The sequence below is a fragment of the Callorhinus ursinus genome, unplaced genomic scaffold, assembly GCF_003265705.2.
Source record: "Callorhinus ursinus isolate GAN/ISIS: 27379988/994484 unplaced genomic scaffold, GSC_fseal_2.0 scaffold1, whole genome shotgun sequence".
Taxonomy (NCBI): Eukaryota; Metazoa; Chordata; class Mammalia; order Carnivora; family Otariidae; genus Callorhinus; species Callorhinus ursinus.
In genome coordinates, this window is record NW_027397063.1 from 85,310,333 (window position 1) to 85,323,159 (window position 12,827).

General features: G+C 43.1%; 1 protein-coding gene across 1 annotated transcript in view; it reads right to left on the reverse strand.

Annotated features, from left to right (window-relative positions):
* Positions 1-12,827, reverse strand: part of CLDN11 (claudin 11) — a 15,135-nt gene that overhangs the window by 1,376 nt on the left and 932 nt on the right. Inside the window, exon 2 of the mRNA XM_025869634.2 lies at positions 9,080-9,244. Within this exon, the coding sequence (XP_025725419.1) occupies positions 9,080-9,244 (165 nt within the window). The remainder of the gene's footprint in view (positions 1-9,079; positions 9,245-12,827) is intronic.

Here is a 12,827-nt window from a genome sequence, read left to right on the forward strand (position 1 = left end):
GAGAGCTGCGGGGACAGGGGAGAGCTGTGACCAGGCACGGAGAGCTGCGGAGACAGGGGAGAGCTGCGCGGACAGGGGATGCGTCAAACTACTAGGTCCCTATTTTTCCAGCAGGTGCCAGACACCAAAGAACTCCAAAGTAAAAGCCCAGAAATGAATCATTGAAGCCAAAAAAGAGGCATTTGTGTTTACTTACGTATCTTCACTTTACATATCTTTACTTATAATTCTATGATTATGCTTACCTAATTGTGTTATAATTACCTCCTTACATGCCTATTTCCCATTCCAAACTCAGTTCCTTGAAGGAAGGGGCCATGTCCTACTTACGTCTGTAAAGCCGAGGTTTAACTCACTGTGAGGCACATAGCGTGTGCTCAGTGTATACCAGCTCAATGACTAGACGGCCTGATGTATTCGGAAATGAGAAATGAAATGATGCCCACTTGATTTTTCCACTCTATTTTTTCAATTTGGTCAATTCCCATTACAAAGACCTTGAAGAAGCTCTGAGAATTCTCTTGCTGTGGTGGATGTTGCCAGACATCAGTCAAGTATTGGCCACGAGTCTGAGTTCGTGTTACACTGTTCACAATCACACAAACAAATGATACTTGGAGTGAAAGAATTTACTCATGCAAAGATTTTATGGTGATGATATCTGTGGTGATGAGTCACAATGGTGGAATTTTATGGTCTTCCACCAACCAGTCTAACTTTCAGACTTGGCTTAGATTTTAAAGAGTAGGATAAGAAATAGCTTCTGTATCATTTAGTTCTTCCCCTCCTCCTAAGCAGAGTAGCAAAACAAGGACAGTCAGGAGCCTATGAAAACTTTACAAAAAATTTTAAACCTCTACACCAGCATTGTCAAGTAGGGTAGTCACAAGCGACGGGGGCTTTTAAATGTTTCTCATGAGGCTAGTGAGATCAAAAAACTGTGTTTTGAATATTAATTAATTAAAATTTAAATAACCCCAGGTGGCTAGTGGCTAATGCGCTGAACAACACAACTCCAGACAAAGTAACTCCACAGCTTCCTTTGGTATCATCTGATTTCTCACAGCTACAAGCAGGAAAGAAATTTTACTCGAAGCTTTAAATTGGGATGACACACTAAAGTTGGCAGATCAAGAAAATAATAATAATGAGGTTGCCCATCATTAGCCATAAAGCTTTCAACAAACTCAAGGCAGGGCACTGCGATGTTTGCTACCTGGAGTATCCTTGTCACTTTCAACTCAGCAAGCGTTTCTGATTTCTATTCACACGAAGTTATTTTCTGACTTACCTCTATGCCCACAGAGAAGACACATAATTTTTCCTCAAACATAAGTACTCAAATCTAACAGCCTCATACATTAGTTCTAAACTGAAGAAAAGATTTAAGTCTCACCCACTTTGAAAGACCTCTTTAGCCCCCTCACTGCCTTTGTGTAGCTTGTAACAGGCTCTTGTTAACAACAGACTAAGCCTACCCCATACACTTAAATAGATGTGATTCCTATTATATAAAAAAGCACAGATCCCTAGTAGAAGTCAGAGGGAAGAAAGTTAATTTGGGGGTTTTGAGTCTCTCAAATTGGCTTTCTAACAGCCTAAATTCACTCCATTAATTGTGAACTACTCACATATTTCAGGAGTTTTTATAGACTATCTAAGAAGCTAAAATCTATCCGTATGTTAATAGCTTCATTTTTTCTTAAAGAGTAAGAACAATCACGGCAGCCTCTGTAATATGTTTGTATGAGATACCATGAGACGATATGTTGTCCTTCTGTGAGTAGTGTTCTCAAGACCAGTGTCAATGGAATCTTCCCTTTCCAGCCCAGGGCCTCGAACACCTGAGACACAGGAGAAAAGGCTTTTTCTCTCCTCCTCCAGCCACACATTCCAAATGCAGCCCTCACCAAGAACGGCTTGGCTACTGTCAGAGTCATACCCTCAGCAAGACACAAAGAAAGAGGAGAAGAAAAAGTCTTTTCCTGTGTCAGGACAAGAAACAGAAACTCTTCTAGAGTGTTTCAGCCAGGGAGAACTGCTCTAGATTCTTCATATCAATACACAATCCAGCTACACACCCCTAGACCCCCAAAGTGGGCACTCATTCTGCTTGAGCAAAACAGCAACGTAGCAAGGGTTTCCAAATGCCCAAGCTTCATTAGAAGGAAAAGGTGGGGAGGGAATAGCTGAATTCCATAGGGAAAAAAAAAAATTTGATTTCCCAGACAACTGATTTGGTTCAATTCAACCGATCTTTCCCATAAACAATTAGCCTGGTTTCAAAACAGCTTATGGTTCAAATTAAGTTATATTTTTCAGTTGCTTCGTATTTTTACATACAACACATATACATGCACAAGTGTTCCCCACACTTCATGTAAACCTAACTCAAATGCAGATTTGGTGTAGATTTTATAAAATAAAGATGTATATTTTATAGATACTTTATATATATAAAATAAAATAAGAAATTGCCTAGTTCTTCCCCTCTTTCTAAACAAAATAATACGAGTATCTTCACGTGGGGAAAGAATCAGGCTCAATATTCCAAAAATAATCATCAGCCTTGATTTCGATTGTTTTAGGGATTTTGTTAGATTTTATTCCAATGTAATTCACTAGAAAAAGGAAACATCAGGAAAATGTCTAAACTCCTACATAATGAACCTAGAGGACTGGATGAATGGATGGGTGGATGGATGGATGGATGAGAGACAGTCTCATTTCAAGTCTACTTTCCACTTCAAACACATCAAAACTGACTTCCCAAATCATAAAACTGTAATGTAACTTTAACACATTTAAAGTTACAAGCTCATGATTTACCTCATTAAAGATTTCCTTCTTTTATAATCCATGCAAAACAAGGCAAATGAGTGCCAGCAGGGTCACATTATTTCCTAGTAGATAAATGAACTCTGGGTGAATTCCTGTGGCTCTCAAAGATGAGCCACATCAAAACCACTAAAAGATGACAGTCCACCACACAACATGAAGGGAAATGAGAGGTTCGCTGGAAACAGTGACCTTCAAATGAACTCAGAATGAAGAATGTTTAGAAACCAAAAAAGAAGAATTTACTCAATGTCAGCGTGGTTTGAAGGGAAAGGGGGATGTTTTCATCAGTAAAGTTAAAATGCAAGTTAAACTATTACTTAACTAAAAGATGTGAAATGTTAATAAAACAATAGCAATAACATTTGACTTTCTTCATGACATAGAAGGCCTGCTAGATTTATTTCTATTTGCAGACACACACACACACACACACACACACACACACACACACACACAGAGTTTATAATGGTTCTCCCAATTACTTGGAGAAAATAAAGAAAATGCTTTTCTAAAAAAGTCACAGTTACCCATAGGTAAAGAAAAATGAAGAAAAAGAGAATTTTCGTTGCTTTTCTTTTCATGTCATCAGAATGTATTTTTAAAGTAAGTCTCTAACAGAAGAATTTTAACACTCAGATTTTTCAATCTATTTCTCCTCTTCTACCTTCCAAAGATGAAATAGTTAATTTTACAAGGGGGGGCAAGGAATCTGTCATTTGGAAGGGAGCAGAAAGTGAAAATTGGGGGCATACTTAGCTAAAAAAAAAAAAGAAGAAGAAGAAGAAAAGGAGGAGGAGGTGGAGGAGAGCAGGGAAGAAGGCTTCACTGTGTAGATACAGATTTCTCCAGACTTGGTGCTCTCACAAATAGAAATCCCTGCTCTTCAGGGAATAAAATTGTTTGCCTCTTTTGGTAAGTTTCAAATAATGTAATACAATGTGTTCATTAGTAGACAGAATACAGCCTTATTAAAAGTTAACAATGATCCTGATGTAGCCAAACACAGAAAATAGTTGGAAAGGCAATTTTAGAGCAATGAAAGGTACTTGCAGCTTTTAATTTCTTTAGGGATTAGATGACACATAGTAACATAGTTAAATAAATGTGATGAAGTTAAATAAAATTAGTAAACATGTGTTTGACTTCGAAGGCAACAATTTAGAGAGAGACGGAAAGACTGACAGAGGCCCAAAAAGGCAGAAGAGCACAAGACTCTGACATTTCTTCCTTCTTCCAATGAATACCACTGTTTTCAGGCTTTGTCACTTTCAGAACTAAGAACTGACAGTACTTTTAAGAGCATTATTTCTAGCACAAAGCAAGATTTCCATTAAAATCACATAAATTACTCTGAATGACAGAAGTAATACTGGAAAAAAATCTTCCTTGATGTTGTATCTGAGCTTTGCTTCAAAAAAATTCTGGGGACTGGAAGAAAAGAAGTACATAGATGAAATAGATTGGCTATGAGTTCATCATTATCGAGAATGAGTTTGGGTTATACTACTACTTCTACTTTTGGGTATGTATGAAATTTTCCACAATAAAAACTATTTTTTAAATCTCCCTCCATTTAAACATTTGACAATGCACTTATTGCTGCCTTCTATAACTGATGCTATTATAACATATGATCGAAATAGCAACTAACTTTAGCTTTGTACCAATTAACCCAAGGCAACAAGTAATGAGATTTCTAACGAGCTGTTGGAGTCATATTCATTTGTTGTGTCCTTACAAATTTGAATCTAGAAAAATTTTATTTTCTTTTTTTTTAATTTGTGATTCTCTAAATTTTGACTTAAGAAAACATAGCTGCCAAAGGACATACTCTTCTTACACAATGACTTTTATGAAGATCTAATATTTAAAACAATCATCAAGCCAATGGAACATTTGACTACATTATTTTCCTGGCCTGCTTTCAACATTTTTTCCTTTTATTTCTATTTCATAATTCATTATCTTTTTTTTCCCATAACCTTTTTTAAAAGCCAGTCCCGTGGTTATTTGTTAATTTTTTTTCTAATCACAGAACTTAGAGATGCAAGAGACCTCATAAAAAGCAGTTAATTCTTCCAATTTTACTGATAACTGTCATTTTAAGTCACAACCATACTAAAGGTACCACAACCATTCCACTACCCCTATGAAATTTGATTTACATCATGGGCTTGTTTGTATAAAGCTAATGAGTTTAGAGAAAGACTTTTTCCATCTATTCTCTTAAGACCCCAGGATTAAGGGTATCACTGTTTACTCCACACCCAAGGGTGACCTCTCCTAGGACATCTGATTCTGTGTGCATGACAAGCTCAATCTCTCCCACGTAGCACACACCCTACTACAATTCCATTATTAACCTGTAAGTTCCAAGTTAAAACAACTTTTTTTCTAATACAAATACAATTCCTGGGGCCATATTTTTTTAAGAGGAGGAGAGAAAACGACAGGACCCCACTTAGGAAGGAATATACACTTCCTCTCCTACCATTCCCTACGCCGTCTCTCCAAGAAACACCCAAATCAAGTACTTTCTAAGTTACAATGAGGTGAGAATGAGATCAAATCGGAACTAAGCCTGACCGTTTTTAGCTGGGTAGTTTGATGTGACTTCTTATAATGGAATAGGCAAAAAACTCCAACTATTTGTGATCTACACTCTGGTTTTTACAATGTAAACAATGGAAATATCTCCATTAGGCCAGGATGCAACCTAGCATTTCCAGGAACAGCTCACTGACTCTCTTGACCAGTGCCATGTGTGGAGATTACCCCACAGGAATGAGATATGATCAAAAGAATACCCAACTGCCCTCGGGGTTAGCTCTCTATTTCCTCTAACCAATAACAGCAATGATAATAGCAACCATTTGTGGAGCACTTACTATGTGCCAGACACCAGGCTAAATAACTTGCATACCTCCTTTTCAATATTCTTACCAACCTCAGATATAAGCATTATTGCCTCATTTCAAGTAAAGGGTCAGAGACATTAAGTAACTGCCCTAATTCACACAGCTGGAAAGTGGCAGATCCAAGATTCAGTACAGTTGGTCTGACGCCCAGTGATAAGATAAGGCAGCTCAAGGCATAGGCACCTCCTGCCTTGGTAGGGGCTCTTGAAAAGCCACAGATGAGATTTACTGGGATCCATCCTAGATCTGAGAAGTCGGCTACATCAGGCTCCCATTCCTTCCCCCCAAAGCAGGACCAAATCCTCACACCATTAAACTTAAGACTATTGAGAAGATAAAGCTGTTGTACAACAGACATAATTTTTTTTAAGCTTTTGGAAAAATAAAAATTTTCAGGGTCAGGAAGAACTGACTTTAATTAATAGTGCTTACAGTTTCCATACCCAGATTAGCTTCAGTATTGTTTCCAGTTCCCAGGCCCCAAAACCCCAGTGCTGCCTGGTCCCCTTTGGTCAGCCACCACACCTCAGCTGGGGCATCCCTGGTGACCCCCAGGATCCAACAGGAGCCCAGCACTGGCTTCTCCAGGGAGAGCGTCAGAAGCCAATCCGGAGCAACACAAAGGGAGTCTTCTCTCTAGCTCCTCCCACCCACTGACAACAGGGGAACCGAGGCACTGGGCTTCAGAGAAGACCCAGAGGGGACCAGCAGGTGCCACAATTGAGACAATGAGCATTGCATTTCCAGAGCGAGCTCAGTCCAGTCAAAACAACATCCAACCTGAAGGCAAGCGGTGACCCACTGAGAAATAAACCTGACAGGAGCCATCAAAGAGGCAGCAGGTTAACTCTGGAAATTCAAAGCTACAAGAGGGCAAGGGGTGGCATCCTCACTCCAACCTAATAAACAAGTGGCCAGAAGGCTGCAGCAGCTCTGGAAGAGTCCAATCCCTCAACGCGCCTCCAGGTTTTCACTCCAGGCAAGTAACAGGGGACTGAGGGACTCCCACCACTACCGGCCCCGCCTCCCATTCCTCTCTAGGACTCTGTCCACATATTCCAACCAACCCACTCAACAAAGATAAAGAAAAGCTTTAATTCAGCTACGAAGTTTCAAACAACTCACCTGGACGATTCACTTGTTTTTAGGATTTTTTTAAATACCAATTTGTCTATATATACTGCTTTATATCTTCTTTTCCCACAGGGTTTGAGGTTTTTGTTTTGTTTTGTTTTAATGTATTCTCTTAGTGGATATCCTATGACTCTCATATGGAAGGCCAGAATTTCTAAAAATGAACACCTAACACAACAGATTCACCCGTTGGGTCTGGCATCCTCGGAGACAGAGAGAGCCTTCTGGGGCTTCTGTAAGAATGGGAGGCAGGTAACAATGGCAACCGCCTAGGATGAGAAGGGTTTCCACCTGGATTCCAATTTACCTGTAGAGCTTTGGTCTAACTGTTGGAAAGGGAATTTGAATGTAAAGATCTGATCTCCAAAAAGCAATGTAACAGAGGACCCTGTGAGTTAGATGGATCACCTGATACTGAGCCTGTGTTCCATGTGGCACTCCCACATAGATTCTTTGTGCCTGGAACCAAAATGTCCATGCCCAGATTCTTCTCCGGAAATGACAGGTGGCCCTCTGGTCTTTTCACTCCCATTACCCAACCCCACACACACCTACACAAGCCCCTCCTCTGAATTCTCTGTGGCTTCACAAGTCCCTGAAAACCTCCATCCCTTTGCGAAACGGCACCCCTGCCCCTCATGTCCCCTTACCTCACCGATGTCACTGCAGGTGACCATTACTAAGTGGCACTGACCCGCATAGAACCCTGACCCTTCCCCTTCAACATATAGTCTGATACCAGTTTGGGGATGGGAATTCCTTGTCTCAGGAGAACCGGACTTGATGTCTAACCCATAGGCAGACCCGTTGCTGCTCACCAACATATCAGTGCACTTTGCAACAAGAGCTGCTCTTAAAATTCATGGCTCCTATTAGGATTTAGAATGCGCTAGTGGAATTAGCATTCAAGAAAAAAAGTAGAGAGAAATGAAATCACTGAAGAGAGCAGAGCTAGAAGGATCCACCCTAGGTTGTTAAATCAAGCCCTCTGTGTGCAGGAGAAACTAGGAAAACTGAACAAGCACGTGCCATTTCCTTGGCCTGGGCTATTCCCCCACCCCCCTCCAACCCATGATCTGACTACCTTCTCTTCCACGTTCAACACTCATCACTGCGGTCCTCTGCTCTGGGAAACTCCTCCAGCCTGGCTTAGGCTCCTTCCTATGCGTGTGCACACCCTGTGCACCTTTTTTAAATGAGCACATGCCACACTCTATCGAGATGTCCAAGTCCACTCAAAGCAGAGACCGCCTTCTTCCCCCAGTGTCCCCAGTGCCAATCATGATGCCTGGCACTCAGCAGATGCTCCATGAATCCTTACCGAATAAAAGATTAAGGGATACCTGGCTGGCTCAGTCGGTGGAGCATGTGACCCTTGGTCTCGGGGTTATGAGTTTGAGTCCCACATTAGGTGTAGAGATTACTTAAAAATATAATAAATAAAATAAAATAACTGCATCATCACTAGCGATCTACCACACTCAACATCTTTTCTCTTGCCCTCCTCTTTCTCTACTCTTTCTTTATACATTAAATGAAGTTCTCAATTGTAGCTACACATAAGAATCATCTGGAATGGGGCGCCTGGGTGGCTCAGATGGTTAAGCCTTCGGCTCAGGTTATGATCACCAGGTCCTAGAATCGGGCCCCACGTCGGGCTCCCAGCTCAGTGGAGAGTCTGCTTCTCCCCCTCCCTCTGCCTCTACCCCTGCTTGTGTGCTCTTTCTCTCTCTCTAATGAATAAATTTTTTTAAAAATGTTAAAAAAAAAAAAGAATCACCTGGCAGCTTCCAAAAAATATCTTTGCTTGGCCTGATGCCCAGTAATTCCAAATGCTGGGGTCTGGAGAGAGGTATTCCCAAGAAAGAGATTCCACTGCGAAGCCTGAGTGGAGAGCCACTGTGTTACTCTCTCCTGTCCCCTGGTCTCTCTCTTAAGTATATCCACTTTTTTCCTTTTGCTTTTTAACGTTTTTTTTCATGTCCAGTGACCCCCGCAGACATTACTTATCCCTCTGCATCAACTACCCATGAAACATAAAGAGATACACATTATGGGGGGGCTCTTCCCGGGTGGGTATGCCTGACTGCCTTTCACATGCCTCCTGAACTCAAGGAAGCAGCAGCAAGACCTGAGATTCATCAGGTTCACTCAAAGATGGAGTGCTCTATAGAAAGCTGTCTTACCCAGCAGAATGAGCAGAACGCCAGCCAGCTGGGCCCGCCTGTACTTGGCCACACCAGGCTCCTGGCCCATTCGAATGCAGGGGAGAACCGTCAGCAGCAGGAGAATGGCGGGCAGCCCCAGGACTGAGGCTGCTATCATCAGGGCTCGGCAGGCCTGGACATAGCCTGGACACAAGAGAACAGACAGGGGCGTTAGACCATGGGTCCCCTTGGGGCCTGAACCCTGGCTCAAGGGAATTCAGCACCATCCGCCTTCCTCTGGCCCTATTCCAGGACTCAGAATATGGTAAATGCTGTCAAAGATCACTTCACATGTTCAGATTTTAAAGTGACTCCCTGGCAAACAAAGGAGGTTGGAGGCTGGAGAGACTGGGTGGACATCTCTGGTTTAGACCACCTTTCTAAGCTCCCAGGATGAATGGGCCAGGAGTCCAATTACACCATTACATTGCCTTATGAAAGAGTCAGATTAAAACTCAAACCCTCCCGGATGTCTTCTGTGATGGTCTGTGCTGATCCCAGCCTGCTGCTGATACACTCTGCCTGGGTGATCGTGGGCAAGTCACTAAACTGCTATGTCTTAGCACCGTCCTCGTCGGTAACATAAAAATGGTAATAGTGCCTGTATCTCTCTAAAAGATCAACTAAGATTAACTTAGTTAACTCATGCAGTGCTTAGAACAGTGCCTGGCACATACTAAGTATTCCAAAAAGATTAGCTATTATTCCTGGTGTTATTACTCTGTGTCAGGGCAATCATTTTATCTCCAGGTGTACGTGGCAATTTTGTCCCTAACCGTTGTGCTTTTAATTCCCATTGTATATAGTGTGTGGTCCTAATTGGACTAAACTAAGACTCGGGCTTCCTCTCTTGATATTTCCGCAGAGGCTGCTGTGCTCATGAATCCTGACCCCTACTGACCGTCAGGCACTATCTCCTGCCTCACCCAGTCTCCTGGGTGTGCTTCCACTAAGGTCTGGTATCGCTTAAAAGGCATCTCTGTGCCTGGGTGGCTCAGTCAGTTAAGCATCTGCCTTCGGCTCAGGTCATGATCCCAGGGTCCTGGGATCGAGCCCCGCATCGGGCTCCCTGCTCAGTCGGGAGCCTGCTTCTCCCTCTGCCTGCCGCTCCCACTGCTTGTGCTCTTGTTCTCTCACTCTCTCTCTACCTGACAAATAAATAAAATCTTTACAAAAAAAGGGGGGGGGGCATGTCTCCAGTCCCAAGGATTCCTAGAGGAATCCTGCCTTGGTCTTCAGCAGATGATACGCAATTATGAATGAAGGAATAAGAAGTTGAATAATAAGAGTGGAGCAAAACCAAATGAACTTTATGCTGTCAAATAAAATGCCAGGTAACAATTTCATTAAGAAACAGATTACAGGGCGCCTGGGTGGCTCAGATGGTTAAGCGTCTGCCTTTGGCTCAGGTCATTATCCCAGGGCACTGGGATCGAGTCCCGTGTGAGGCTCCCTGCTCAGCGGGGAGCCTGCTTCTCCCTTTCTCTCTCTCTGTCTCTCATGAATAAATAAATAAAATCTTTAAAAAAAAGAAACAGATTACAATATGTGCAATGTTTATGTAAGATAAATCTAACAAGATACTGGCAGAATATGGCAGACTTAAATGTGTTGTTTCTCATTAAAACATTCTCCCTCCTCCAAAAACAAAGGAGAGGGGTGTATTTATTACTCTCCCTTTTCCACTCAGATGGAATTAGAGCTAGTGGCCTGGGGGAGGCAGAGTTAGAGACAAAGCCAAAAATGAGCCCCAATTTCTGCCTCACACACCAAGACTGTCATACCAAATCTGGTCAGCCTGTCCTGTGCACCAAGACCCAATTGCAACACTCTCTTAGCAAGATCTAGTTTGCCAGAATTCAGACTCTTCAAGGGTACTTTTCCAGCCATTGCCCATCTCAGCTTCTTCAAAATGAAAGCTGAACAATCAATCAACTGTCTGTTGACTTGAAGATTCCCCCAGGGAAGAGCCACAGGATTCTGAGGCAGGACATCTGGCTGAAGCCCAGTGCCCCTGCAGCTTGTAGGAAGGTCAAGGTGGACACAGCAGAAGCAGTCAACTAACAACTGAGGTTCTGAAATTCATGGTGCAGGCTGTCTACGTGCTCAAGGCCAAGGCCATGTCTGAAAAATCAAAAGATGGAGACCGAGATCTGTTCCTGGGCCCACCCAATTGCGAGGGAGGGGGAGAGCAGGAAGGATTAGGCCCTCCCTAAAATGTACTCCAACTGTAGGATGGTCTGTTCTCTGAAAATAAACCACTAGGCTCTGAATGCTCAGGAAATTTAACTTCAGGGGAAAGAAAGAAAGAGTGATTTTATGCTATGGTCAGATTCCTACAAATACCATGCCCAGCTTTTAATAAAAAATTACAGAAGCAACTTATGAAGCCTCTACTACATCAAAGGAGGTTTACATTTCTCATCTCATTTAATCCCCCAAGACAACTCTGAAAGAGAGGTGGTTGGTTTGATTTTAATTTTTTAAAGGAAGACAACTGGGATTCACAGAGATTAGTGAATTGTCCTGAATTACCAAGATGATGAGCACTGGATCCCAGAGTCTGACCAGGTCTACCCAAGGCTGCCATTAAGCGAAGGTGAGCGCAGATCTGGGTTCCCGGGACTTCTGTCATTCTGGAAGTTCAAAACGGAGTAGAAGGGGTTGCCTGTCTGGCTCAGTCAATAGAGTGAGTGACAATTGATCTCGGGGTTGTGAGTTCAAGCCCCACCTTGGGTGTAGAGATAAATTAAATAAGAAAACTTTTTTTTTAATTTTTAAAAAATGGAGAAGAGGATAGTGCTTGGCAGGACTGACATGCATTGTGTGCACTAGCTGTGCTTCAGTGGCAATGCCTGGTGCAGAAGATGCAAAGAGAGTAGGACGCCATCTCTATCTTGGAGGAATTTAAAATGTGGTAGAAAAACTTCACTCACGATGAGCAAAAAAGTCAAAATGTGTCCTGATAGTGATAAGCATCAAATACCAGGGCAGCAAGGAGGAAGGGGGGATTGATTACAGCTACACTTGTGGGAAAGCTTAAAGGGGAGGAGCAGAGTTTCCAGGGGAGCTAAAGGATCTCCCAGGGGATGGCACAAAGCCAAAGGCTCCCAGACTGGCCTTGGGGCCCAGTTACTCCGCTGATGAAAGAAACCAGGATAGGCTTTTAAATGTGTACGTCAGGGCACCTGGGTGGCTCAGTGGGCTGGTGTCATGATCTCAAGGTCCTGGGATCAAGCCCCTGGACAGGCCCCCTGCTCAGTGGGGAATCTGCTTCTCCCTCTGCCCCTCCCCCTGCTTGTGCTCTCTCCCTCTCCCTGTATCTCTCTCAAAATAAATAAATAAAATCTTTATAAATAAATAACTAAATTTGCACCATCATCAGAGGCTAGCGGGACAGAAGACAATCGTGTATAGGCTAAACCCGCTGGCAGGACAGAGAGAAAGAGCAAAAACCCGAAGGGGAGCCTGCGATGTAGCCAATCACCCAACTGGCTCGAGGTTTTCATCTGAATTGAAACTGTTGCCCAGAATTGTTCAATAGGGAAGTAAGTGAAGATGCCCCCCCGCCGCCCCCCCGCCTCGCGTGGAGGAGCTAGACAATTCTCTCCTCTCCCCTCTCAGACACAGCTGGAGGGGAGCGGGCAACCCACGGTGGCTCACCTTCTCACAGGGTGAGCGTGCCCTCGGCGGGGGGGGGGGGGGGGGGGGGGGGGGGGGGGGGGGG